At 46.8% G+C, this 25,814-nt stretch overlaps 1 protein-coding gene across 3 annotated transcripts in view; it reads right to left on the reverse strand.

The window, feature by feature from the left end:
- Window positions 1-25,814, reverse strand: part of LOC134927139 (serine/threonine-protein phosphatase 6 regulatory ankyrin repeat subunit B-like) — a 223,420-nt gene that overhangs the window by 168,816 nt on the left and 28,790 nt on the right. For all 3 annotated transcript variants that reach the window (XM_063921203.1, XM_063921202.1, XM_063921201.1), the window contains exon 2: window positions 12,549-12,650. In XM_063921203.1, the coding sequence (XP_063777273.1) occupies window positions 12,549-12,650 (102 nt within the window). The remainder of the gene's footprint in view (window positions 1-12,548; window positions 12,651-25,814) is intronic.

The following is a 25,814-nucleotide window of genomic DNA, read 5'->3' on the forward strand; positions in this document are numbered from 1 at the left end:
ATCCCGGCAAACAGTTCCAGTTCTTTGGAATAGCCATGATTTCCTGAGGGTAACAGTCCAGGGCCGTAACTAGGTGTGTGCGGAAGGGGCACCGCACATAGCGCTGCAGGGTAAGGGGCGCTGTTGGCAGCACTTGTCAGTTATCATCTGTTTTAATTACTTTTACTTGCAGCTTTACCCCTCCTTAAAGCCTAGTATCTCCTGACCACCGCTGTCTCCTACCCTGACCCCTTCTGTCACTAATACACCTATACAACATTCATGAACTCAACTTAAGATTTCGTATTTATTCAGTCACACTGTCCTTTATTACATTTCAAGATGCTAACATACCCGCGATTCAAACCCATTGCCTGTGGCATTGCAGTCAGACAATCTATTCATTGAGTTATCTGCCCTTGCATAGAAAGGTAGATCATTCTAAGATAGACAAATCTATTTGTAGCTTACCTTTTATTTGTGAAAAAATGATCAGCATTGTGGCTGAGCAGATCTACTGTATGTAGTGTGTGGCTGCAAGGGATTGGATGTGTGGCTGCACAGCACACTACATAGATCTGCTCAATTGCAATGCTACATAGATCTGCTCAAGTACCAGTAGCTTGGGAAGGGGCCTCGTAGCATGGGCTCTATCTGGGATAAATCTTGTCATCAGGGCCGTAACATGTGGGCACAGAACCACTGGCAACACCCGCAGGGCCACCCGCACCTCATTAGTATTGGCCACCCGCCCGCCATAGATCACACTTACAATCTCGGAAACTCCTCACTGCTGCAGCGCTGCTTAGTCCCCGTCTCAGGCTGTCATTCCTCCAATTGGCCACTTAGAGCTGGCCCAGGATTGGCTGGTCTCTCAATACTGCTTTCACTTTCGGGTGCTCTGCTCACTGCTCCAGCTCAGCTCTCCCTCATCAGCTACCTGAGCGGCTTCTACTGGTCTCTCTTGCAGATGCCGTCGTGACAGCCGCCCACGGGACCAGCTTCCCAGCGCTATCACAGGTACCAGCGCCGCCAGCCTCTCCCTGAAGGAGGTGCTGCTGCTGCCCAGCTCTGTATTCACTATTCCCCACAGCTACTACTGCTGCTGCGGTTTACAGCTTAACTCTCTCGCTAGCAGCACAGGCAGCTAGAGGGATGTGAGCGCACTCAAGGGGAGCCGCAGTCTGGTCTCTGTAACAGCTGGGGGTACTTATATATTCCACAGAGAGCGGCCGCACGGCACCCCTTTTTCCCACCTCTGTCGCGTGGGTCCCCCATACTCTGCGCATGGTCTCTGGAAGCATCCCACAAAGCCTCCTCAGTACCATAGTATCTCCTACTGGTGCGTTCAGGCTGCCATACAATACATACAATTCTCATAAGTATTTATAATTAAAATATAGAGATGTACAAATGACTATGGCCCTCATTCCGAGTTGTTCGCTCGCAAGCTGCTTTTAGCAGCATTGCACACGCTAAGCCGCCGCCTACTGGGAGTGAATCTTAGCTTATCAAAATTGCGAACGAAAGATTCGCAATATTGCGAAAAGACTTCTCTGTGCAGTTTCTGAGTAGCTCGAGACTTACTCTTCCAGTGCGATCAGTTCAGTGGTGGTCGTTCCTGATTTGACGTCACAAACACACCCAGCGTTCGCCCAGACACTCCTCCGTTTCTCCAGCCACTCCTGCGTTTTTCCCAGAAACGGTAGCGTTTTTTCGCACACACCCATAAAACGGCCAGTTTCCGCCCAGAAACACCCACTTCCTGTCAATCACACTCCGATCACCAGAACGAAGAAAAAACCTCGTAATGCCGTGAGTAAAATACCTAACTGCATAGCAAATTTACTTGGCGCAGTCGCAGTGTGGACATTGCGCATGCGCATTAGCGACTAATCGCTCCGTTGCGAGAAAAAAATAACGAGCGAACAACTCGGAATGACCCCCTATGTTCTTAGCAGATACTGTGTTTATATAGAGTGCTACATCTGTATATGAACGGTGCAGCACTGGCCACTGTGTAGGTAACAGCAGGCAGCGCTGCGTAGTGGGAGAGGCATCCTTCGTGTGTGCTGCTCTGTGTGTCGTGTAGGCAGAGCAGTGTATTGGCAGGCATTGGAGGGGACTGAACCTGGCGTAACGTGTATAAGAGGCTGTACATGTAGTAACGTGCATATGGGCTCTACCTGGCATAATGTGCAAAAAGGGGCTCTACCTCCTGTAATGTGTGACAGGGGCTCTACCTGGCATAATGTGCAAAAAGGGGCTCTACCTCCTGTAATGTGTGACAGGGGCTCTACCTGGCATAATGTGCAAAAAGGGGCTCTACCTGCTGTAATGTGTGACAGGGGCTCTACCTGGCATAATGTGCAAAAAGGGGCTCTACCTGCTGTAATGTGTGACAGGGGCTCTACCTGGCATAATGTGTGTAAGTGGCACTACTGTGGGGCGCAATTGGAATAATGGAGACTTCTGTGCAGCGTAATATGAATTGGCAATATTTTGTGGCCACGCCCCTATATTTTTGCCACGCACTGGCCCTGTTTTAAATATTGGGGGGTGGGGGGCGCCGATGCCTGTTTCTTGCACACAACGCTAAAATGTCTAGTTACGGCACTGGGTAACACACAAATTGAGGGACTGCCCGTGCTTGTCTTGATTTCTTTCCCCCTCAGGATGCTCCCGTATATACTGAGTCCTGTACAGCTGGGGCCAGGTACCCTGAGAATTCATAACCAGCAAGTTTTAGTGAATTTCAGTAACACCATAAAGACTGATTGAGAAAGATTATTATATTTCTGACATCTCAGCACCATTGTGCTACAGTGTGCCGTGCGCCTGGGTAACCTCCCTGGGTGTACAGAAGAATGCTAATGATTTCCTCCTGTGTCTCTCACAGGCCGGCCATTGATTCCACCTCAGGTGTTGGAACAAAGACTGTATTGTATACAGATAAGGAGCTCTGGTGATGGGGACCATCCAGAATCATTAACTAGATCATCGGGACTGCGCTGCCCACCAGGACTTCACCCTGCGGCCGCTGATCGATGGGTTATGTCAGCTCGGCCTTTATATCTGACCCGTCATGGCCAAACAGGGCTGGAGTGAGAAGTTGTAACATTCAGAAAGAGCCTCAAGTGCGCCACGCAAGCCACGGGTACCGTATGCTGAGGCACACAGTCCAAAACCTATAGGGCACTTTCTAATGCCCCCAACTGAAGAGCTAGTTGATATGTATGTACTGTTTGTGGTATAGGTACCCCCCAGCACTCAAACACTATGAGAAGATGGCGTCGCACAAGCGCAGGAGCACTGTCGGCGGCCATATTGATAAAGGGGCCTAATGCTTCAGTAAAGGCAAAGTGGAGATAATGCAGGAGTGCATTCCATTTCCAACAGATCTCTACTTGGTTTAGACTCGGCTTAGTGCAGGTACCATGTCAACGTCCTCAATCTCTCACTACTTGTATACGTGTATGCTGGGAACTGTGGTTCAACAGTGGGAGGTTATAACCAGCCTACTCTTAAAAGTGATCATCTACACTGGACACTACCTTCCCTTCGTCCTGCCTGACGAGTGTGCCTGTGGTTCCTGATCTGTGGTCACAGTTACTGTCCAATCAGGGACATGTATAGCAGATTTGATTTCCCATTCCCTGCAGGCCTTCAATAAAGAAACCTGTGGAGCCTACCTGCTGGTCAGTAATAGGGAACTGCGGGGGATAACGGCGCAGACCTGAGGATGGGACCTCCACTGAGCTGGTACAGGGGCCTCTTCTCACTAAAACATTTATCTGTGAGGGGGAGATTTATTATACCTTCTAAAGAGAACAAGTGGAGCTGTCGCCCATAGCAACCAATCAGGTTCTAGCTACCATTTATCTAGTACGTTTTATACAATGGTAGCTAGAAGCGTGGTGGTAGTTTTTACTCTCTGTGGCGCTGAAGTATGGGGTCAGGTCACATATAGGGGGTGATTCCGAGTTGTTCGCTCGCTAGCTGCTTTTAGCAGCATAGCACACGCTAAGCCGCCGCCCTCTGGGAGTGTATCTTAGCTTAGCAGAATTGCGAACGAAAGATTAGCAGAATTGCGAATAGAAATTTCTTAGCAGTTTCTGAGTAGCTCCAGACCTACTCACAAATAGCGATCAGTTCAGTCAGTTTTGTTCCTGGTTTGACGTCACACACACGCCCAGCGTTCGGCCAGCCACTCCCCCGTTTCTCCAGACACTCCCGCGTTTTTCCCTGAAACGCCTGCGTTTTTCCGCACATTCCCAGAAAACGGGCAGTTTCCGCCCAGAAACACCCACTTCCTGTCAATCACACTACGATCAGAAGAACGATGAAAAAACTTTGTTACGCCGTGAGTGAAATACCAAACTTTTGTGCTAGTTTACTTGGCGCAGGCGCGCTGCGTACATTGCGCATGTGCAGTTTGCGACTAATCGCTCCGTAGCTAAAAAAAATAACGAGCGAACAACTCGGAATGACCCCCCAAGTACGGAGTTATCACTTGAATGTGTTTTATTAAAGTGCGGGTTTTTAGCAGTGGAGATGTCGCCCATAGCAACCAATCAGGTTCTAGCGATTATATTCTGGAAGGTGCTAGACAAATGAGAAGTAGAATCTGGTTGCTATGGGCAACATCTATACTTCTGGAAACCTGCACTTTAGTAAATATACCCCTTACTGTGCAGAGGGGGCTAGCTCATTGGGGGGGTAACCAAAATCGATATAATGTGCAAGCTGTACAAGTCGGCGCTTGCCCCAATGGCCCCCACTGCGAGGGAGATGGACAGACCCACAATAGAAGGACCGGCCACCAGGAACGGGGTATATATGGGAGACGGGTGGCGGAGAGCAGGCAGGTCAGAACGGCGGAGATTGAGCCATGGCAGAGCAGGGCGGGGCTGTACAGAGTGGAGGGAGCAGGGGGCGGAGACTGAGGTGACCTGGTTGTGTCTATGTTACCTTCGTGATCAGGACCTGGAAGTGACATACCGAGAGTGCAGGAGAGAACTTCCGCCCTTACAGGACCTAAGTGTTTTGTCCGTTCTCCGTTCGTTTGAGGTAAAAAAAAAATCTATGCACCATTGGACGCTCGCCATGGTTCGGGCACGGTGCCTCACTCCGCTCGCCACAGGTTACTATTCCAAATAGTTTGTGACATAGACCCAGGGGCTTATGGGAAAGGTCCTCTCCATGAAGGGAAACTAGATGCTACCGACCTGGCATATGCTGGGCCCAGTATACTAATAATGTATATTACTGGTTGCTTTATTGCTGTCGGTGACTACTCTGAGTAGATCATACTGGGGAAGAATTAACCACATGGAAAATAAACTATATGGGAGATGTACTAAGCAGTGATAAAAGTGGAGAAGTGAGCCAGTGAAGAAGTTGCCAATGGCAACCAATCAGTATTGACGTAACATTTATAATATGCATACCATAAAAGTATACAGAACAGCTGATTGGTTGCCATGGACAACTTCTCCACTGGCTCTCTTCTCCACTTTTATCACTGCTTAGTACATGTCCCCCTGAGTGAAGTAATTATATGGGACAGTATCAAGATTTTAATAATTATTATTATTATTATTTGTGATAAGGCGTGGCAATGCCAATGTGTTAGAGTGGACTCATGGTCCCTTGCTGTCAGGGGAAAGCATATTTGAATATCATTGCCCTAAAGGATTCCCCAAACTTAAATAATCAAAATTCAGTTTTACCAAGTTTACTTAAAGGTGACATGTAAACCTAGCAGAAAGCAGAACGCCAGCACAGTGGTGAGTAGTGCCTCAGTGGAGGGGTTGTCTTGGTGTGAGAAATGGGTGAATTCATCCCAAATGACAAGGAAAGAGAGTTTGGTTTGATGTAAATCCCTGTGTTTGGCATTATAATGAAGGAATGTACAGTCTATGCAAGAGAAAGACCAATGACTGCACTTCTGCTCATTTGCTGCCCTTGAAAAAAAAAAAAAAAGCCAAATTAAAAGTTCTTCATTTGAGCAATATTTCTAATAAAATAAAGATTTGCTCCAAAATATATATATATATATAACAGCAAAAATCCGCAACGCCTGCAGAGAGGCGTTTGGGTGACTGATACGTGTTCCATGCACAGAAGCAACACAAAGAGGCACGCCGTGCTGCGTGGAGAGCTGCGCTGCCTTTTACACTCCTGGAAATGATGTACGTTATACACCAGATCAGAGCCGGGTCTCATCCTACAGGAGATCTTTAACGGCAGCCACATCTCCTCTCCGTGTTGCACTTTGATGTGGTCCAACACGGTGGCCTTGTCCTTTTATATAATCCTGTTTTGCTTGGTTGCTGTGGGTAACACATTGCTATGCAGCCCGTATTGAGGACAGGACGTTTAAATATAGGGTTAAGATTAAGGCTAGGCTGTGGTTAGGGTTAGGTTGTGGTTATTGCTAGTTAGGCGTGGTTAAGGGTAGGCTGCTGTTAGGGCTAGGGTTAGGCTGTGGTTAGGATTAGGCTGTGGCTATGGTAAGGCTGTGGTTAGGGTTAGGCTGCAACTAGGGGTGTAGTTAGGCTATGGTTAGGGTGAGACTGCAGTTAGGGGTATAGTTAGGCTGGGGTTAAGGTTAGGCTTCAGGTAGGAGTATAGTTAGGCTGAGGTTAGGTTTAGGCTGCAGTTAGGGGTATAGTTAGGCAGTGGTTAGGGTTGGCTGCAGTTAGGGCTAGGGTTAGCAGTGGTAAGGATTAGGTTGCGGTAAGGGCTAGGCTGAGGCTACGGTTAAGGTCATACTGAGGTTAGAGTTAAGCTGCAGCTAGGGTTAGGCTGTGGTAAGGGCTAGGTTAAGTCTGCGTTAGGGTTAGGCTGCAGTTCGGGCTAGGATTAGCAGTGGTTAGGGTTATGTTGCGGTAAGGGCTTGGCTGAGGCTGCGGTTAAGGTGATGGTCAGGCTGTGGTTAGAGTTAAGCAGCAGTTAGGGCTAGGGTTAGGCTGTGGTTAGGGCTAGGTTGTGTTAAGGGCTAGGCTGAGGCTGTGGTTAGGGTTGTGGTCAGGCTGTGGTTAGGGTGAGACTGCAGTTAGGGGTATAGTTAGGCTGGGGTTAAGGTTAGGCTGCAGTTAGGAGTATAGTTAGTCTGCAGTCAGGGGTATAGTTAGGCTGAGGTTAGAGTTAGGCTGCAGTTAGGGGTATAGTTAGGCAGTGGTTAGGGTTAGGCTGCAGTTAGGACTAGTGTTAGCAGTGGTTAGGGTTAGGTTGCAGTAAGGGCTAGGCTGAAGCTGCGGTTAAGGTTATGGTCACACTGTGGTTAGAGTTAAGCTGCAGTTAGGGCTAGGGTTAGGCTGTGGTAAGGGCTAGGGTTAACCTGAATTAGGGTAAGGCTGCAGTTCGGGCTAGGGTTAGCAGTGGTTAGGGTTATGTTGCGGTAAGGGCTAGGCTGAGGCTGATGGTCAGGCTGTGGTTAGAGTTAAGCATCAGTTAGGGCTAGGGTTAGGCTGTGGTTAGGGTTAGGTTGTGTTAAGGGCTGTGGTTAGGGTTATGGTCAGGCTGTGGTTAGGGTTAGGCTGCAGTTAGGGCTAGGTTGTGGTAAGGGCTAGGCTTAGTCTGCAGTTAAAGTTAGGCTGCAGTTAGGTGTAGGGTTAGGCTGTGGTTAGAGTTAGGCTGCAGTTAGGTGTAGGGTTAGGCTGTGGTTAGAGTTAGGCTGCAGTTAGGTGTAGGGTTAGGCTGTGGTTAGAGTTAGGCTGCAGTTAGGTGTAGGGTTAGGCTGCGGTTAGGGCTAGGTTGTGGTAAGGGCTAGGCTTAGGCTGCAGTTAGAGTTAGGCTGCAGTTAGGTGTAGGGTTAGGCTGTGGTTAGAGTTAGGCTGCAGTTAGGTGTAGGGTTAGGCTGTGGTTAGGGTTAGGCTGCAGTTAGGCTGTGGTTAGAGTTAGGCTGCAGTTAGGGCTAGGTTGTGGTAAGGGCTAGGCTTAGGCTGCAGTTAGGTGTAGGGTTAGGCTGTGGTTAGAGTTAGGCTGCAGTTAGGTGTAGGGTTAGGCTGTGTTTAGGGTTAGGCTGTGGTTAGAGTTAGGTTGCAGTTAGGGCTAGGTTGTGGTAAGGGCTAGGCTTAGGCTGCAGTTAGGTGTAGGGTTAGGCTGTAGTTAGAGTTAGGCTGCAGTTAGGTGTAGGGTTAGGCTGTGGTTACAGTTAGGCTGCAGTTAGGTGTAGGGTTAGGCTGCAGTTAGGGCTAGGTTGTGGTAAGGGCTAGGCTTAGGCTGCAGTTAGAGTTAGGCTGCAGTTAGGTGTAGGGTTAGGCTGTGGTTAGAGTTAGGCTGCAGTTAGGTGTAGGGTTAGGCCGTGGTTAGGGTTAGGCTGCAGTTAGGTGTAGGGTTAGGCTGTGTTTAGGGTTAGGCTGTGGTTAGAGTTAGGCTGCAGTTAGGGCTAGGTTGTGGTAAGGGCTTGGCTTAGGCTGCAGTTAGGTGTAGGGTTAGGCTGTGGTTAGAGTTAGGCTGCAGTTAGGTGTAGGGTTAGGCTGTGTTTAGGGTTAGGCTGTGGTTAGAGTTAGGCTGCAGTTAGGGCTAGGTTGTGGTAAGGGCTAGGCTTAGGCTGCAGTTAGGTATAGGGTTAGGCTGTGGTTAGAGTTAGGCTGCAGTTAGGTGTAGGGTTAGGCTGTGGTTAGAGTTAGGCTGCAGTTAGGTGTAGGGTTAGGCTGTGGTTAGAGTTAGGCTGCAGTTAGGTGTAGGGTTAGGCTGTGTTTAGGGTTAGGCTGTGGTTAGAGTTAGGTTGCAGTTAGGGCTAGGTTGTGGTAAGGGCTAGGCTTAGGCTGCAGTTAGGTGTAGGGTTAGGCTGTAGTTAGAGTTAGGCTGCAGTTAGGTGTAGGGTTAGGCTGCAGTTAGGGCTAGGTTGTGGTAAGGGCTAGGCTTAGGCTGCAGTTAGAGTTAGGCTGCAGTTAGGTGTAGGGTTAGGCTGTGGTTAGAGTTAGGCTGCAGTTAGGTGTAGGGTTAGGCCGTGGTTAGGGTTAGGCTGCAGTTAGGTGTAGGGTTAGGCTGTGTTTAGGGTTAGGCTGTGGTTAGAGTTAGGCTGCAGTTAGGGCTAGGTTGTGGTAAGGGCTTGGCTTAGGCTGCAGTTAGGTGTAGGGTTAGGCTGTGGTTAGAGTTAGGCTGCAGTTAGGTGTAGGGTTAGGCTGTGTTTAGGGTTAGGCTGTGGTTAGAGTTAGGCTGCAGTTAGGGCTAGGTTGTGGTAAGGGCTAGGCTTAGGCTGCAGTTAGGTGTAGGGTTAGGCTGTGGTTAGAGTTAGGCTGCAGTTAGGTGTAGGGTTAGGCTGTGGTTAGAGAAAGACTGCAGTTAGGTGTAGGGTTAGGCTGTGGTTAGGGTTAGGCTGTGCTTAGTGCTAGGGTTGGAGCTAGGTTCACAGTTAGGATTAGGGATAGGGCTCTAACAGTAGAAAAATATGTTAACATGCCACACAACGATATACTGTCCGTGTCGGCACACAGACCATATTGACATACAGGTGTCAACATTCCTCACCCATCTGGGGACCATTCTGCGTTACCTTCTCTGCAGCTGACAGCTGTGTGGAGAAGTGAAACACTTGCTGATGCAATAGGGCTAGAGGCATACATGCAATGACGGATGGGAGTCGTAGCCACAGCCACTGCACACAGTGCCGAGATGTTACCATAGGCTGCTCTGACCCTCTAGGACTGCATTTGGACAGCATACAAAACACATAAAACTGCTACTACTATTCACACTGACCCATCTCTCCACAGGGACCAGGCGTTGCTGCATCTTGTAAAGTAAAACAGGGGCCACGTTGTACTGCAGGATGCATTCTTGGACTTGATATATTGCATGGAAGTCACTTATTTGAAAGTTAACCTATCCTTTCATTAACGGCACCAGAGGAGCGCAGTACCTACAGCTGCGTATGACAATCCCAAAGAATTCTCATGTCGCCTGTATCATCGGCACGTAACACAGCGCTTCCAATTACGGCGGCTTCATTTTGTAGATTCCGGAATTTCTACCCTACAGATATACAGTCACCCTTAAGAAACAATCGTAAAAGTTTGTTGTGTCTCAGTCTCTCAGGATCTAAGTGCAGAGCGTCCAAAATCCATGGATCTGCGTCTATAAAACAGCAGGAGACCAGGAGGGGAGCTTGTAAGACCAATAACTCAATTAAAGGTCACCACAAGGGCCGGGCCTCTTACATCGCAACGCTCCCTGGTTCTTCAGATATTTGAATTCCATCTGGTTGTCCCGAGAAATTGGGTGTTTGATCAAGAACGTGTCACACCGGGGTGAGGTGGGAGGAGTGGGGGTGTCAGACGGGCCCTAAGTCTGACTGATACCAAGTCTACACTAGCTGTACATACGTTTCAAGGAATGGATGTTTATGAGGAGAAACAGGATAAATACAGACTAAGGCAGTGATTTTCAACCTTTTTTTTACTCGCGGCACACCGAACAATATTTTAAAATTGCCAAGGTGCACCATCAGTTCCCCACAGGAAAAAAAAAAACCACACATTGGCCCTCACAGTAAAAAAACCAACACACATACATTGGCCTACACAGAAAATACAATAACATTGCTCCCCACATAAATCATGTTGCTCCCTACATAAATCCTATTGCTCCCCACATAAATTAATCACATTGCTCCCCACATTAATTTTTCACATTATTCCCCCCATAAATCCATGAATCCTTATTCTCCCCACATAAATCCTAATGTTCCGCACAGGAGAAATAACATAACAAATATTAGCCCCTACCAGCCAGCTGTCCTCCTGCCTGTCACTCAGTGGCGGGGATTGTTCATAGTGGAGTGCTGCGAATACTGAGCAGCGGGCGGTCGGGCAGGTGTGGATGTGGGTGGGTAAGGAAAGCTGTGTATGCAGGCAGGAACTGGAAGATGTGTGTGCAGGCAGGTGGGCTGGCTGGGTGGTGAGACGCAGCGTCCGTGACCTATGACATCACACTGCCGCGTCTTCAAGGCCTAGGTCACGGTCGGAGCACGACTGATCCCCTAAGAAGAGCCCGGGCAAACAGTTCACTCTGAAGGTGCAGGAAGCTGCTCTGGCTCCGCGGCACACCTTGCAACTGGTCACGGCACACTAGTGTGCCACGGCACACTGGTTGAAAAAGCCTGGACTAAGGGGAGAGGTGGAAGAGATAAAGGTCTTCTATGTTACAGAATTGTGCATCAATAGGACAAACGCCAGAACAGGGTGATATCATTATGCTGTCATGTTCCATCTCCGTGAGCAGGCTACTGGCGGTGCAGCACAGTGTGAGCTATTACTCTGTGTTGTCACCTCCTGCAGTAATGGCCTGGAAGTACCTGACTGCCGAGCCATTCTGTGGAAATGGAGGCAGGCAGATGTGTAGGAAGATACCCCACAGCTCTCCCTGACATATTTGTCTATGCTCCCGGAACGTCCGGGAGCCTCCCGAATCTCAGATGGTTCTCCCAGATGCCTGTGAAAGTGGACAAGTCTCCCAGAGGCCGCCCATTTCCAGAGTCAATGACGCAATTTGTGCCGAGCTGTGTCATCGTGGCTCCACCACCCGCTTCACATCGACAGTAATCGTGGCATTATATAGCAAGGGTGGGGCCATAAGGAGGCAATCGCGCTGAAACAATAACCCCCCCACCCCACACCCTGTGCTGCCCATTTGATCAGGCCACGTCCTCCGCATAACCCACCTGGGTGCCCCTTCATGAAAGATGGCAATTATGCTCCACGATCACAACTTTCTCTCAAATATCAACTTTATTGCACATATCCTCAGTTTTGGGGACATCCAGAAATATTTAGATACAGTTGTAGAAACTCTTACATAAGAGAACCTGTGTTTGTTGGCTGTAAGGAGACATTCTCAACTTCGGTCGTCGAGGCACACTAACAGTGCAGGTTTTAGGGATATCCAGGCTTCAGCACAGATGGTTAAATCAAAATAACTGAGGGACTAATTAAGTCACCTGTGCTCAAGCCTGAATATCACGAAAACCTGGCCTGCTGGTGTGCCTTGGGGTCCAAGGTTGGGAATACCTGTTGTAAGGGAACTGTTGTAGAACAATGGGGGGTATTCAGTAGGCAACGCTACTGAGATGTAATCACATCTCCCACAATCCCCCGCAGTGCACACGCGCAGGATCCACACTGCACGTGTGCGGGCAGGGAGCTGCGTTCGCATCTCAGTTATGCAAACGCCTCTGCCTGATTGACAGGCAAAGGCGTTTGTGGGGCAATACAGTGCGGCGACGCAGTGTTCGGCGGGTGTGGTGTCAGAAACAGGGGACGTCACACGCGGCCGCTGCCACCCGGAAAATGGCTGCTCTGCACCTGCCTTTGCAGCCTGGCTGTGGAGGCAGGGGGGCTTCCACAAATCAGCAGTGCGACCGCAATTGAATTGCGATCGCATCGCTGCTGGGAATTTGCGTGCTGGGTGGCATTGAACTGTTCTGGGCGGCCCCCTCAGCATGTGATCGCAGCCAGTTGCAGTTTTGCTATTATCACTCACAATGAATTTCATCACTCATTGATAAATGGGCCCCAGCGTGCCTAAACATAGGATACAGGCGATAGACCAGGACTTACCTGGGTCTTTTCATGGAGATTCAAGCCAAGCTCCAGGAATCTCTCCACAATGGAGAGTCGGTTCTCTCTGACAGCGATCATAAATGGATTTAAACCAGATTCCTATGAAAGAGGAAATGTAAATAAAATCAGAACAATTGCACTAATGACATTCAGATCTGTAAATGTTTTTATTCTCCGAGATAGAAGAATGATATATTTTGGAATCGTCAATTTTCCATGATGCACCAATTCATGTAAGATCAGTGTCTTCTGAGGTAAATTTCTAATTTCGAGAGTTTTCCCGGATTGCTTTATGGAGCTGTAAAACTGCAAAGTCCATGCATAATCCAAATCTCAGTGGCAGCTCCACATATTGCCAAGGATAACAAGGCCACTGAGATGACAACCTCACAGCGGTGGCGGCCATTTTGTGGGATGAGCGAATATTCAAGCTGTCAGTTCAGTAGATCCTATAAACATCACCAAGTCATGGACTGACAGATTGCACGAAGAAAATGGCTGCGTCGGCTGTGTGTGTGCTGGTTCTGAGGTAAAAATATATTTATGAGTCTATTACATGCAGGGTAAGGCCAAGAGTAGCGCTTGGGAATTGATCTCTTGGAATTATAACAAAGATTCTATGGGTGGGGGAATTTAATTGTCCGTGGTCATTTATGGTGGAGTTTTAAGAAACCTGAGAAGGAAAAGTGGAGATTTGTCCACAGTAACCAATGAGATCCCAGCTATCATTTATGTATTTTTCAGGAAATTTATTATTATTATTATTTATTAACAGTTTCTTATATAGCGCAGCAAATTCCGTTGCGCTTTACAATTTGAAATAACAATAACAAACTGGGTGATAACAGTCATAGAGGTAGGAAGGCCCTGCTCGCAAGCTTACAATCTATAGGGAAATAGGCATATGTACACAAGGAAAGGTGCTATCTATTGCATAGAATGAAAAGATATGTGAGGATATGTGTGGACTGTACAGAGTGGATGTAATTTGATAGGAAGTTTTATGAAAGTTATGTGGGCAGTTCAGGAATTTGATACGCTTGCCTAAAGAGGTGAGTTTTGAGGGAACGCTTGAAGGTTTGGAGACTAGAGGAGAGTCTTATTGTGCGTGGTAGGGCATTCCACAGAGTGGGTGCAGCCCGATGAAAGTCCTGCAGTCGTGAGTGGGAGCGAGTAATGAGTGTGGATGAGAGACGCAGGTCTTGTGAAGAGCGAAGAGGTCGGGTTGGGAGATATTTTGTGATAAGCGAAGTGATGTACGTTGGTGTAGTTTGGTTAATGGCCTTGTGTGTGAGTAAAAGTATTTTATATTGAATGCGGTAGAGTACAGGTAACCAATGGAGGGACTGACAGAGTGGATCTGCAGACGATGAACGTCTAGCGAGGAAGATAAGCCTCGCCGCTGCATTCAGAATGGATTGTAGTGGTGAGAGTCTCGTTTTGGGAAGACCAGTTAGGAGACTATTGCAATAATCAATGCGGGAGATAATGAGAGCGTGGATTAGAGTTTTAACAGTGTCTTGTGTAAGGTATGGTCGTATTTTGGATATGTTTTTTAGATGCATGTAACATGATCTTGAGACAGATTGAATGTGGGGAACAAAGGACAGATCAGAGTCAAGGATGACACCTAGGCAGCGAGCTTGTGGGGTAGGGTAGATAGTCGAGTTTTCAACAGTGATAGAGATATCAGGTTGGTACCTACTATTGGCCGGTGGAAATATAATTAACTCTGTCTTTGAAATATTAAGTTTGAGGTGGCGAGATGTCATCCAGGATGAGATGGCAGAAAGGCATTCAGTGACACGGTCCAGTACAGATAGGGACAAGTCAGGGGAGGATAGGTAGATTTGAGTATCATCTGCGTACAGATGATACTGAAAACCAAAAGAGCTGATTAGTTTACCAAGAGATGAGGTATAGATAGAGAAAAGCAGAGGACCCAAGACTGAGCCTTGCGGTACTCCAACTGAAAGAGGTAGCGAAGAGGAGGTAGATTCAGAGAAGCGAACACTGAAGGAGCGATTAGATAGGTACGATAGGAACCAAGAAAGGGCTGTGTCTTTAAGACCTAGGGATTGTAGTGTCTGTATGAGAAGAGAGTGGTCTACAGTGTCAAATGCAGCAGATAGGTCTAGAAGAATAAGTAGTGGCCTTTAGACTTCGTAGTGACCAAATCATTAACCACTTTAGTCAGTGCCGTCTCTGTGGAATGTTGGGAACGGAAGCCTGACTGAAGTGGGTCCAACAAAGTGTATGAGTTAAGAAAGTGTGTGAGTCGAGTGTAGGCAAGTCTCTCAAGTAGCTTAGAGAGACAAGGGAGCTGAGAGATAGGGCGGTAGTTTGAGAGAGCATTAGGGTCAGAATTTTGTTTTTTTTTAAATGGGAGTAATCACTGCATGCTTGAAGAGTGAAGGAAAAATACCAGTAGAGAGAGAGAGATTACAGATGTTAGTTAAGGTAGGGATGAGCACCAGAGACAGAGCTTTACTTATTTGTGAGGGTAAAGGATCAAGAGGAGAGGTAGTAGAGAAGCAGGATGAGAAGAGTGATGATACTTCATCTTCATTTGTGGGATCAAATGAAGAAAGAGTGCCAGAGGGTTCAGGTAAAGAACGGAGCAGGTCACTGGCTGCCGAAGAGCATACCATTTCATCTCGGATCTTAGCAATCTTCTCCTTGAAGTAGGAAGCAAGATCCTGTGCCTTGATAGTGGCTGGTGGGGTAGGTGCGGGAGGATTCAGAAGTGATTTAAATGTATTAAAGAGTCGTTTGGGGTTAGAGGCTTGAGCAGAGATAAGAGTTTGGAAATATGTTTGTTTGGCAGTGTCCAAGAATGGTAGACTGTCTTATATGTGAGGAAGTCACTTGAAATACGAGATTTACGCCACTGACGTTCAAGTTTTCGTGTGAGTTTTTGTAGTTGTCTTGTTAATTTGGAGTGCCATGGTTGACATCTAGGCCTACGTGGAGTGTGATGGGTAGCTGGAGCCACTTCATCAAGGGCTAGTTCTAGAGTCTCATTAAGGTGTGATACAGCCATCTCAGGAGAGGTGAATGCAGAAATAGGTGAAAGCAGTTGTTGGAGTGAAGTGGAAAGTTCTTGAAGATTAATTGTGTTAATATTTCTGCGAGTTTGAGGAAGATTGGAGAACTTCCGCAACACAGGGTTTGAATTAACAGAGGAAAGCATGCAGGTGATAAGGTTGTGATCTGAGAGGGGGAAAGGAGTGTTAGTGAGTTCAACAATGGAGCATAGTCTGGTGAATACTAGATCAAGGCAGTGGCCCGCCTGATGAGTAGAGGAGTCAGTCCATTGGGAGAGGCCAAGAGAGGAGGTTAGAGAGAGTAGTTTGGAGGCATGCGCAGCAGATTTTGGACAATCAATAGCAATATTGAAATCACCCATGATAATGGTGGAGATGTCAGAGGATAGGAAGTGAGGGAGCCAGGCAGAAAAATCTTCCAAAAATTGTTTTGGATGCCCAGGTGGGCGGTAGATAGCTGCAACACGCAGAGAGAAAGGAGAGTAAACCCTAATGGAATGTACTTCAAATGATGTAAATGTGAGTGATGGAACCTGTGGTAGAACAGTATATGCCAAAGATTGGGAAAGTAAAAGTCCAACTCCTCCTCCTTTATGGTTATCGGGTCTGGAGGTGTGTGTAAAGTGGAGACCACCATGTGCCAGTGCTGCAGGGGAGGCTGTGTCAGATTGTGTGAGCCAGGTTTCTGTTATAGCCAGCAGATTGATGTTGTTAGATATGAAAAGGTCATGAATGGATGTTAATTTGTTACAAACAGAGCGTGCATTCCAATCCATAAGGCACATTTTAGTGATCTGGAGGGTGATGGAAGACATGTGATGTTTATGAGGTTAGCTGGATTTCTATGTTGCTGTGAATCAGGTGAATGTGAGTGATGCAAGTGGCTGGGTCCTGGATTTGGTGAAATGTCACCAGCTATCAGAAGCAGAAGAGAGAGATAAATGTGGGTGTCAGAGGTTTGTGAAAGTTTTTTATGGTGAGAGGTTGTAGATGTTATTGTCAATGAGTATAGGGAAGTAAAAAGCTCATGAGTGCTAATAAGAGGGGAGTGTAGAATTGAGGGGGCAACATGTACAGAGGGGTGAGTTGCTGGGAGACTGAATGATGCAATGGCCTTTATGAATACTTCATGAAGAGCAATGCAGAAAATCAATTTGTGGAACATAGTTAGTTTGAGATGAAATCAGTGTTTTCTAGGCTGAGAGTGTAAGTTTTTACTTGTTCAAGTTAAAAGTGCAGGTGCCTATTTACTGGTGTTGTTCTGCTGTATGTTAACTGTGCATTATAGAGCAAAGTGACAAATAGGTATGTACAATCACAATGTATATAGTTGTCTACCAAATTGGTTGCATTTTGTTCTTAGAGGTCATGAGGATTTTAGTTGGTAAAATATTTACATACGCTGAAATACACAGATGATTGGGAATGTAAGGAAGGGACGATGTTTTCTGTTTTGTCGGTGGGTTGTTTCCATCTGTTTTCGTCCTGGTAAGTCCTGGGTAAGTCTATATTGTAATATTTTCATAACCCTTTTAAAAAAGCCCTTATAATAAAGCCCTGTTCAGCTGGCTGTTGTTCAGCCAAGCATCTTTCCTTATGAATGGTAAGTATCCATGTGTCTCTAGTAATTGCAATCAAGGCCTAACAACCCACCCCCGTTTACAGAGCATGCCATAAAACTCAACTAAAACAAATACTAAGATAGCAGTTACCAACTATATAAAGCTGCAAAACAGTTTCATCCTAGAATACAATATAGCTTATGATATACAAATTGACAGTGTAGATTACCTAGTTATAATAACACTATCACTGATGCATATATATTCTTGAGTCTGATTGGCTGCTATGAGCAACTTCTCAATTTTGCCTTTTAAACATTTTTGATTAGCCCGTTCTGATATTTGGACTGAATGTGACCCGATGGAAGGAGATGGAATCACTGCTCTAATGGGGTGGAAAGCAATCACCTCTCCGCATAAGCTTCCCTGCTACTTTCCCAGGCAGTGAGACACAGGCTGCAGGCTGTCACACCAGTTTATTTAGGCCTTGTAGTTGCTAATCGGTCTGTTACCCGGCTGTCTAGCAGACGTGTATCTCTAGTATTACAACTGTACAATAGCAATAAATAATATCTCAGTGCAGTTGGCTGTCTGTTACGAGTCGCTGTATGTAATTATGTAAGGCGGAATTAGGTTTCAACAGCACAAATATTGGATCATCAAATTAGATTACGAGTCGCTGATAATTACATATTGCGTCAATCAAGCTGTCATTGATGGAAGCAATCTGTTATTACAGAAACCAGACGGGGAAAATAATTCTGTATCACGTTCCACCTACCTGTCATCTGTATATTCTGTCGCCTCAATGCTGATTCTACCCCTACTGAGTAACGATTAAATGCTGAATATGGCCATAGAGTGAGGATAGGAAAAGCATGTACATTGCTAGGACCAAGAACAGATTAAGACCTTTTATTCTTATTAAAAATTATTATTTTACAATTAGTTATTAAAACTTAGTTTATATGCTCACACTGCCTCCGCCAGTCCAGCTATAATTAACACAATTTTACTGTTGTTTTATCGGCGTTATAATGGGACTGTAAACTGTAGGCACGATTCATATTTGTAAGTAAAGCAAAAAAGCAAGCAACTGGGTAAAACCATGCTGTGCTGCAGGTGGGGCAGATGTAACATGTGCAGAGAGAGTTAGATTTTGGTGGGGAGTGTTCAAATTTAAATCAAAACTGCAGTATAAAAATAAAGCTAACATATGTGGGCTACATGCAAAAGCAGCCAGTATTTACCCTGCACAGAAACAATATAAATATATGTGCTCCCCTTATATGGCAGCATGGTTTGCCCTAGACACAAAGGCCCATTGTGCTAACAACTAAGATCAATGTGGTTATTGTGAGCATTAGTTGCAGTGCAGTTTTTCCTCAGTATATAGTCCATATTTGCCTTCTTCAAAAGGGGTGTGGTCTATTGAATTGAGGCGGGAACTCTGCAAATTGGAGGAGTGGCTTGGGGGAATGGATAAATGGCTAATGTCCTGATTTTTTTTTTATATGATAAAGACAGCATGATTTAGGGGTTCTGTCAGCCTCAGATATATACTATATATATATATATATATATATATATATACACCATACATATACATACCCTGATACAAAGTGATGATGGTAAAATGGTACTGAAGGAACAATTGCACTAATAATATACATTTTCAAGGTAAAATGCGTTGGGTAATGTTACATTATCTGGTGTGAAAACATCCATATTGACTCACACACAAGATAGGTAAATCAACCTGGATTGGTTGAAGGGGAATATGACTGGAGAAGTCCCTGCCAACATGTGTGTAGAACCGCATTAACAGGGCATTAGAGCCAATGGAAAAGTGTGCTCCATCTTGTAACCCTGGGTGACCTCAATCTTGTACTCTTGGGTTGTCTCCATCTTGTACCCCTGGGTGACCTCCATCTTGTACCCATGAGTGACCTCCATCTTGTACTCCTGGGTTGTCTCCATCTTGTACTCCAGGGTTGTCTTTATCCTGTACCAATTGGTGACCTCCATCTTGTACCCCTGGGTGACCTCCATCTTGTACTCCAGGGTTGTGTCCATCTTGCACCCCTGGGTGACCTCCATCTTGTACTCCGCCCCATGTTAATCCCAGTGTCCAGATTCATTGCTCTACCCATGATCTTAAGGAGAACATCCTAGGCTGTGAACAGTTTTTATTTTTATTATTTTTTTAATTAGAAGTGTTTTGTTTTTTTGAAAGTGTACTTAAAATTGAAAAAAACTGCAGAATTTACACAGGACTTACACAGGAGGGAAACAGAATAAAAAACACTCAACCAAAAATCTCTGCAACTATGGAACTACCAGCAAATCCAATCTGCCTTTCGCATACATGCAAACTCATCTGTGTATTTAAATGTATGTGATTTCATGACTTGCTTGTAATTGTTATTACCTGTGTGGGATGTAGTTATTTTCCCGGCACTCGGAATCCTGACAGTCAAAATGGAGACAGCGATATCCCGACGGTAAGTACTGGGATTAGGCACTAGGGGAAGGGAGGGATGGGTCAGGGTTAGGCTGAAGGAGGGATGGGTTAGGGTTAGGCTGTGGGAGGGATGGGTTAGGGTTAGGCTGTGGGAGGAGTGGGTTAGGCTTACACTATTACCCTACCCCTCACCCTTAATCCTAACCCCTATCACTAATACCCTAGCCCTCACCCTTAATCCTAACCCCTAACACTAATACCCTAGCCCTCATTCTTAATCCTAATAGCCTAAAGATGGGTACACACTGAGCGATGTATCGGTCTACATATCGCTCAATTCAGCGCATATCACTCAGTGTGTGCCCAATATGCAGGTGCCCGCGGATGCTAGCGTCATAGTCCATTTTGTGCTGCAAATCAAGCCTGGTGTCCTGCAGTATGCTAATGAAGGACGGAAGATGCTTGTTCTATCCTTCATTAAAGTCGCTTCAGTGTGTACGGGCAATCTGGGCTGGTGGGGATTCATTCCAATGACGGGCCAAATCTCCTTCACTCCAGTATGTACCCACCTTTGCACGAATCCTTAACCCTCACCTTAATCCTAACACTAATAACCTAACCCTCACCCTTAATCCTAACACTAATAACCTAACCCTCACCCTTAATCCTAACACTAATAACCTAACCCTCACCCTTAGTCCTCACACTAATAACCTAACCCTCACCCTTAGTCCTCACACTAATAACCTAACCCTCACCCTTAGTCCTCACACTAATACCCTAACCCTCACCCTTAGTCCTCACACTAATACCCTAACCCTCACCCTTAATCCTGACACTAATACCCTAACCCTCACCTTAATCCTGACACTAATAACCTAACCCTCACCCTTAATCCTAACACTACTAACCTAACCCTCACCCTTAATCCTAACACTAATAACCTAACCCTCACCCTTAATCCTAACACTAATAACCTAACCCTCACCCTTAATCCTAACACTAATACCCTAACCCTCACCCTTAATCCTAACACTAATACCCTAACCCTCAATCCTAACAATAATAACCTAACCCTCACCCTTAATCCTAACACTAATAACCTAACCCTCACCCTTAATCCTAACACTAATAACCTAACCCTCACCCTTAATCCTAACACTAATAACCTAACCCTCACCCTTAATCCTAACACTAATAACCTAACCCTCACCCTTAATCCTAACACTAATAACGTAACCCTCACCTTAATCCTGACACTAATAACCTAACCCTCACCCTTAATCCTCACACTAATACCCTAACACTTAATCCTAAACCCTAACACTAATACCCTAAACCCATATAATTAATCCTAGTACCCTAACACTGCACCCCTTAATCCGAACCCTGACCCTTATACTAGCTGATCAGCGGGAGGGTATGCTGAGACTTGTAGTTTCACAACAGCTGGAGAGCCACAGGTTGGCCAGCCCTGCCCTAACCCTAATAACCTCACCCTAGATAGGCCAAATGGTTCTTATCTGCCATCAGATTCTATGTTTCTATGATCCCATAGTCACTAGCAAAGAGGTACTGCAGCAGCTATACCAACACCAACTATTAAGTGGTTCTAAGTGAAAAAGAAAGGAAACAGGTGACAGCAGCGATTACACTCCTACAGCTGGTACTAATTAAGGAACTAGTGAGTGTACGGTGGCAGAGTTACATAAGTAGGGTCAGTAATTAGCAGGGCACTTCCCTGATGGCTTCCCCCAACCGTGGGTCGAGTGCAGCCAGGTAGTCTCCAAGTTCTTCTCCAGACTGCAGGTTGCGGTTCTAGAAAACCCACAAGTCGGAGAAAGGTGCCAATGATGCCACACTAACATAGAGCAAAATAAAGGTGCTTGGCATACTTTTTGGCCAAAGATATCATCCCACCAACCAGCGTCCAGGTGACCTGGGGGTCTATTCATGAAGCAGTGAAAAGAGTGGAGAAGAGAGCCTGTGGAGAAGTTGCCCGTGGCGGGGGAGAGGATTTCACTACAATCCTACTGTCTAAACCGCGCTCGGCGAGGTGATGCAAACAGATGCGAGACTAAGGTTCTGTTCTGCTAAGTCATACTTGTTCTGACAAGCTCATATAATAATGATGAATTCGATGCAGTGGGATTAATACTAGTAACAATTAGGAATGACAGGAGCCTTCCTCCCCTTCTTAGGCTCTTCTACCTCTCAAAACTTACCTTTATTCTTCTTCTATAAGCAAACAAACCTTTGACCCCCTCCTAAGATAAAAAAGGAGATTTATGGTAAGAACTTAACTAAATATCTTTCTGCGAGGTACACTGGGTTCCACAGGGAATAACATTGGGGGGGTGTAGAGTAGGATCTTGATCCGAGGCACCAACAGGCTAAAGCTTTGACTGTTCCCAAGATGCTCAGCGCCGCCTCCTCTATAAAGCCGCCTCTGTGCACAGGAGCTCAGTTTCGTTAACCAGTCCAATGCAGTAGCAGGCAAAAGAGATGACAACAGTTAGTAGTCACGTACACCACATTCTCACGACAGGAGAAGGTATCAGTGGCTATTGCCATACAAACCCAAAGAAGCTAAGTGCGTCAGGGTGGGCGCCCAGTGGAACCCAGTGTACCTCGCAGAAAAAGATTTAACAACGGTAAATTCTTACCATAAATCTCCTTTTCTGCAGCGGGGTACAGTGGATTCCACAGGGAATAACATCGGGCATGTCATAAAGCAGTTCCTCGTGGGAGGGGACGCACTGTAGTGGGCACAAGAACCCGGCGTCCAAAGGAAGCATCCTGGGAGGCAGAAGTATCGAAGGCATAGAACCTTATGAACGTGTTCACTGAGGACCAAGTAGCCACATTGCACAACTGTTCAAGGGTCGCACCACGGCGGGCCACCCAAGAAGGTCCAACCGACCGAGTAGAATAGGCTTTGATGGTAGCAGGAGCTAGAAGGCCAGCCTGTACGTAAGCAAGTGCAATAACCATTCTAATCCATCTGGCCAGGGTCTGCTTATTCGCAGGCCAGCCACGTTTGTGAAAACCAAAAAGGACAAAGAGAGAATCTGACTTCCGAATGGAAGCTGTCCTCTTCACATAGATACGGAGAGCCCGTACCACGTCCAAAGACCGCACTTTGGATGACAATTCAGGAGAGATAAAGGCCGGAACCACAATCTCCTGGTTAAGGTGGAAAGAAGACACCACCTTAGGTAGATAACCAGGGTGTGTCTGCCTGAACACGGTGGAAAATCAGAAAGCGAGTCCGACAGGATAAGGCACCCAAGTCTGAAACCAGAGGCAATAGCCAGCAGAAACAAAACATTAAGAGTAAGCCACTTAAGGTCCGCAGACTCAAGAGGTTCAAACGGAGACTCTTGCAAGGCCTCCAGAACCACCGACAAATCCCAAGAAGCCACATGCGCGACATAGGGAGGTTGAATCCGTAACACACCCTGAGTGAATGTATGAACATCAGGCAGAGTCGCAATTTTTCTCTGAAACCACACCGACAAGGCAGAAATATGAACCTTGATGGAGGTCAGACGAAGGCCCAAGTCCAGGCCCCATTGTAGGAAGGCCAAAAGTTTGGCCGTACTAAACTTGTAAGCGTCATGATTGTTAGCTGCGCATGAAGCAAAGTAAGAATTCCAGACCCTATGATAAATCCGAGCAGAAGCCGGTTTACGGGCCTTCAACATGGTTTGAATGACCGCCTCAGAAAATCCTTTGGCCCTCACAGGGGAAGCTTCAAGAGCCACGCCGTTAAAGCCAGCAGGGCCAAATCCTGGTATACACAAGGGCCCTGAACGAGGAGGTCTGGTCGTTGTGGAAGTAGAAGAGGACGCTCTATCGAGAGACCCTGTAGGTCTGAGAACCAATGCCGTCTGGGCCACGCCGGAGCGATCAGAGCAGGATTCCTCCTTCTTGCTTGAACTTCCTTATCACCCTGGGCAGAAGTGACACCAGAGGGAACACGTAGGGCAGCCGAAAGTTCCATGGAATTGCCAGTGCGTCCACGAACGCTGCTTGAGGATCCCTTGTCCTTGCTCCGAAGACCGGAACCTTGTGATTGTGTCGAGACACCATCTACATCTGGTAGGCACCACTTGTCCACTAGGAGTTGAAATACAGATGGGTCCACCTTTATCTTAACTTCTTTGCTGCGCCTAGGCACACCAAGGATTATTAATATAAACCCTTCATCTATTGTTCTCAGCTGCAATACAGAGAACAATACATCAGGGGATTAAGTCATTACAGCAGGGGATTAAGTCTGACTGACCTGGCTCAGTTAATTCTATTAAAGGCCAAAATAAACGTGGACCCATCTGTACTTCTGGATGGAGGCGCCACTCTCCGGCGTGTACGTCCTGACGACTGAGGAAGTCCGCTTCCCAGTTGAGGACACCCGGAATGAACACTGCCAATATGGCTGGTAGATGGTGTTCTGCCCACTGAAGAATCAGTGATACTTCCCTCATTGCCATGCGGCTTCGAGTGCCGCCTTGATGATTTATGTACGCCACAGTGGTAGCGTTGTCCGACTGTACTTGAACAGGCCTATTACGTATCAGATGCTGGGCCAGGTTTAAAGCCTTGAACACTGCCCGCAATTCCAGAATGTTTATTGGGAGAAGAGACTCCTCCTTGGTCCACCGACCCTGAAGGGAGTATTACTCCAACACCGCGCCCCAACCCCTCAGACTGGCATCCGACGTCAGAAGGACCCAGTTGGAGATACAGAAGGGACGACCCCTGCTCAATCGTTGGTCCTGGAGCCACCAGTTCAGTGACAGACGAACCTTCGGAGACAATGAGATCATGTGAGACTTGATCCGGTGAGCCAAGTCGTCCCACTTGGCAAGAATCAGCTTCTGCAGAGGGCAGGAATGAAATTGAGTGTACTCCACCATATCGAAAGACGACACCATTAGGCCTAGTACTTGCATCGCTGAGTGAATCGACACTCGTGGATGAGAGAGGAAGCATTAAATTCTGTCCTGAAGGTTCAGAACCTTCTCCTGAGACAAGAACAACCGCTGGTTGTGAGTGTCCAACAATGCCCCCAGGTGCACCATGCTCTGATCAGGGACCAAGTCTTCCAGATACGGTAGGATCCTGACACCCTGATGGCAGAGTAAAGCCGTCATTACCGCCATGACCTTTGTGAAGACTCGCGGAGCCGTGGTCAAACCAAAAGGTAAAGCCCGAAATTGATAATGGAGATTGCCAATAGCAAACTGCAGTTACTGCTGATGCGATATGGCAATAGGAATATGGAGATAAGCATCCTGTATGTCCAGAGAGACCATATAGTCCCCAGGCTCCAAAGCTAGAACAATAGAGCAAAGAGTTTCCATCCGAAACTTGAAGACTTTCACCAATTTGTGCAAGGACTTGAGGTTGAGAATGGGCCGGAAGGAACCATTCGGTTTCGGGACTAGGATCAGCGGTGAATAGTACCCCTTGTCTCTCTGAGCCAGAGGCACCGGTACTACCACTCTTGTGTCCAGGAGGGATTGTACCACCAAATGAAGAGTTTTTGTCTTCACCTGATCCGAAGTGATGTCTGTCAGGCAAAATCGATGAGGGGGACAATTCTTGAAGGATAAGGCGTATCCGAGAGTGACGACTTCCCATACCCAGGCGCCTGAAGTGGTATTCAACCATTCCTGGGTAAACCTTAGAAGTCGGCCTCCCACCCTGGGATCCCCCAAGGGGAGGCCCGCCCCGTCATGCAGCAGGCTTGTCTGATTTGGAAGCAGGCTGACGGCAGCCCAGGCCCGTTTTGTAAGTGCGAGCCTGTTTCGGGAACGCCTGACCCTTTGCTTTACCTGGTGGATGAAAGGGATGTAAGGAAGTACTCTTAACCTTCGGGACCGAAGGAGCAGTACTAGGTAGACACGCAGTCTTAGCAGAAGCTAAGTAAGCCACAATCTTGTTGAGATCCACACCAAAAAGAATGTCTCCCTTAAAAGGGAGCACCTCCAGGGTTTTCTTAAAGTCCAGATCCACAGACCAGGACCGTAACCAGAGAATCCAGCGAGCCAAAATGGACGTTGTAGAAGCAGGGGAGCAGCCATGGGCCCCATAGCAACATTTTGAAGGGGCTCCCGTCCCAATGCTTCTAGAGAGACACTTCTCTGCAGAAGTTGTTTATTTTATGCCCTATAGCACAGGT

Source organism: Pseudophryne corroboree, chromosome 5 (assembly GCF_028390025.1).
Source record: "Pseudophryne corroboree isolate aPseCor3 chromosome 5, aPseCor3.hap2, whole genome shotgun sequence".
Lineage (NCBI taxonomy): Eukaryota > Metazoa > Chordata > Amphibia > Anura > Myobatrachidae > Pseudophryne > Pseudophryne corroboree.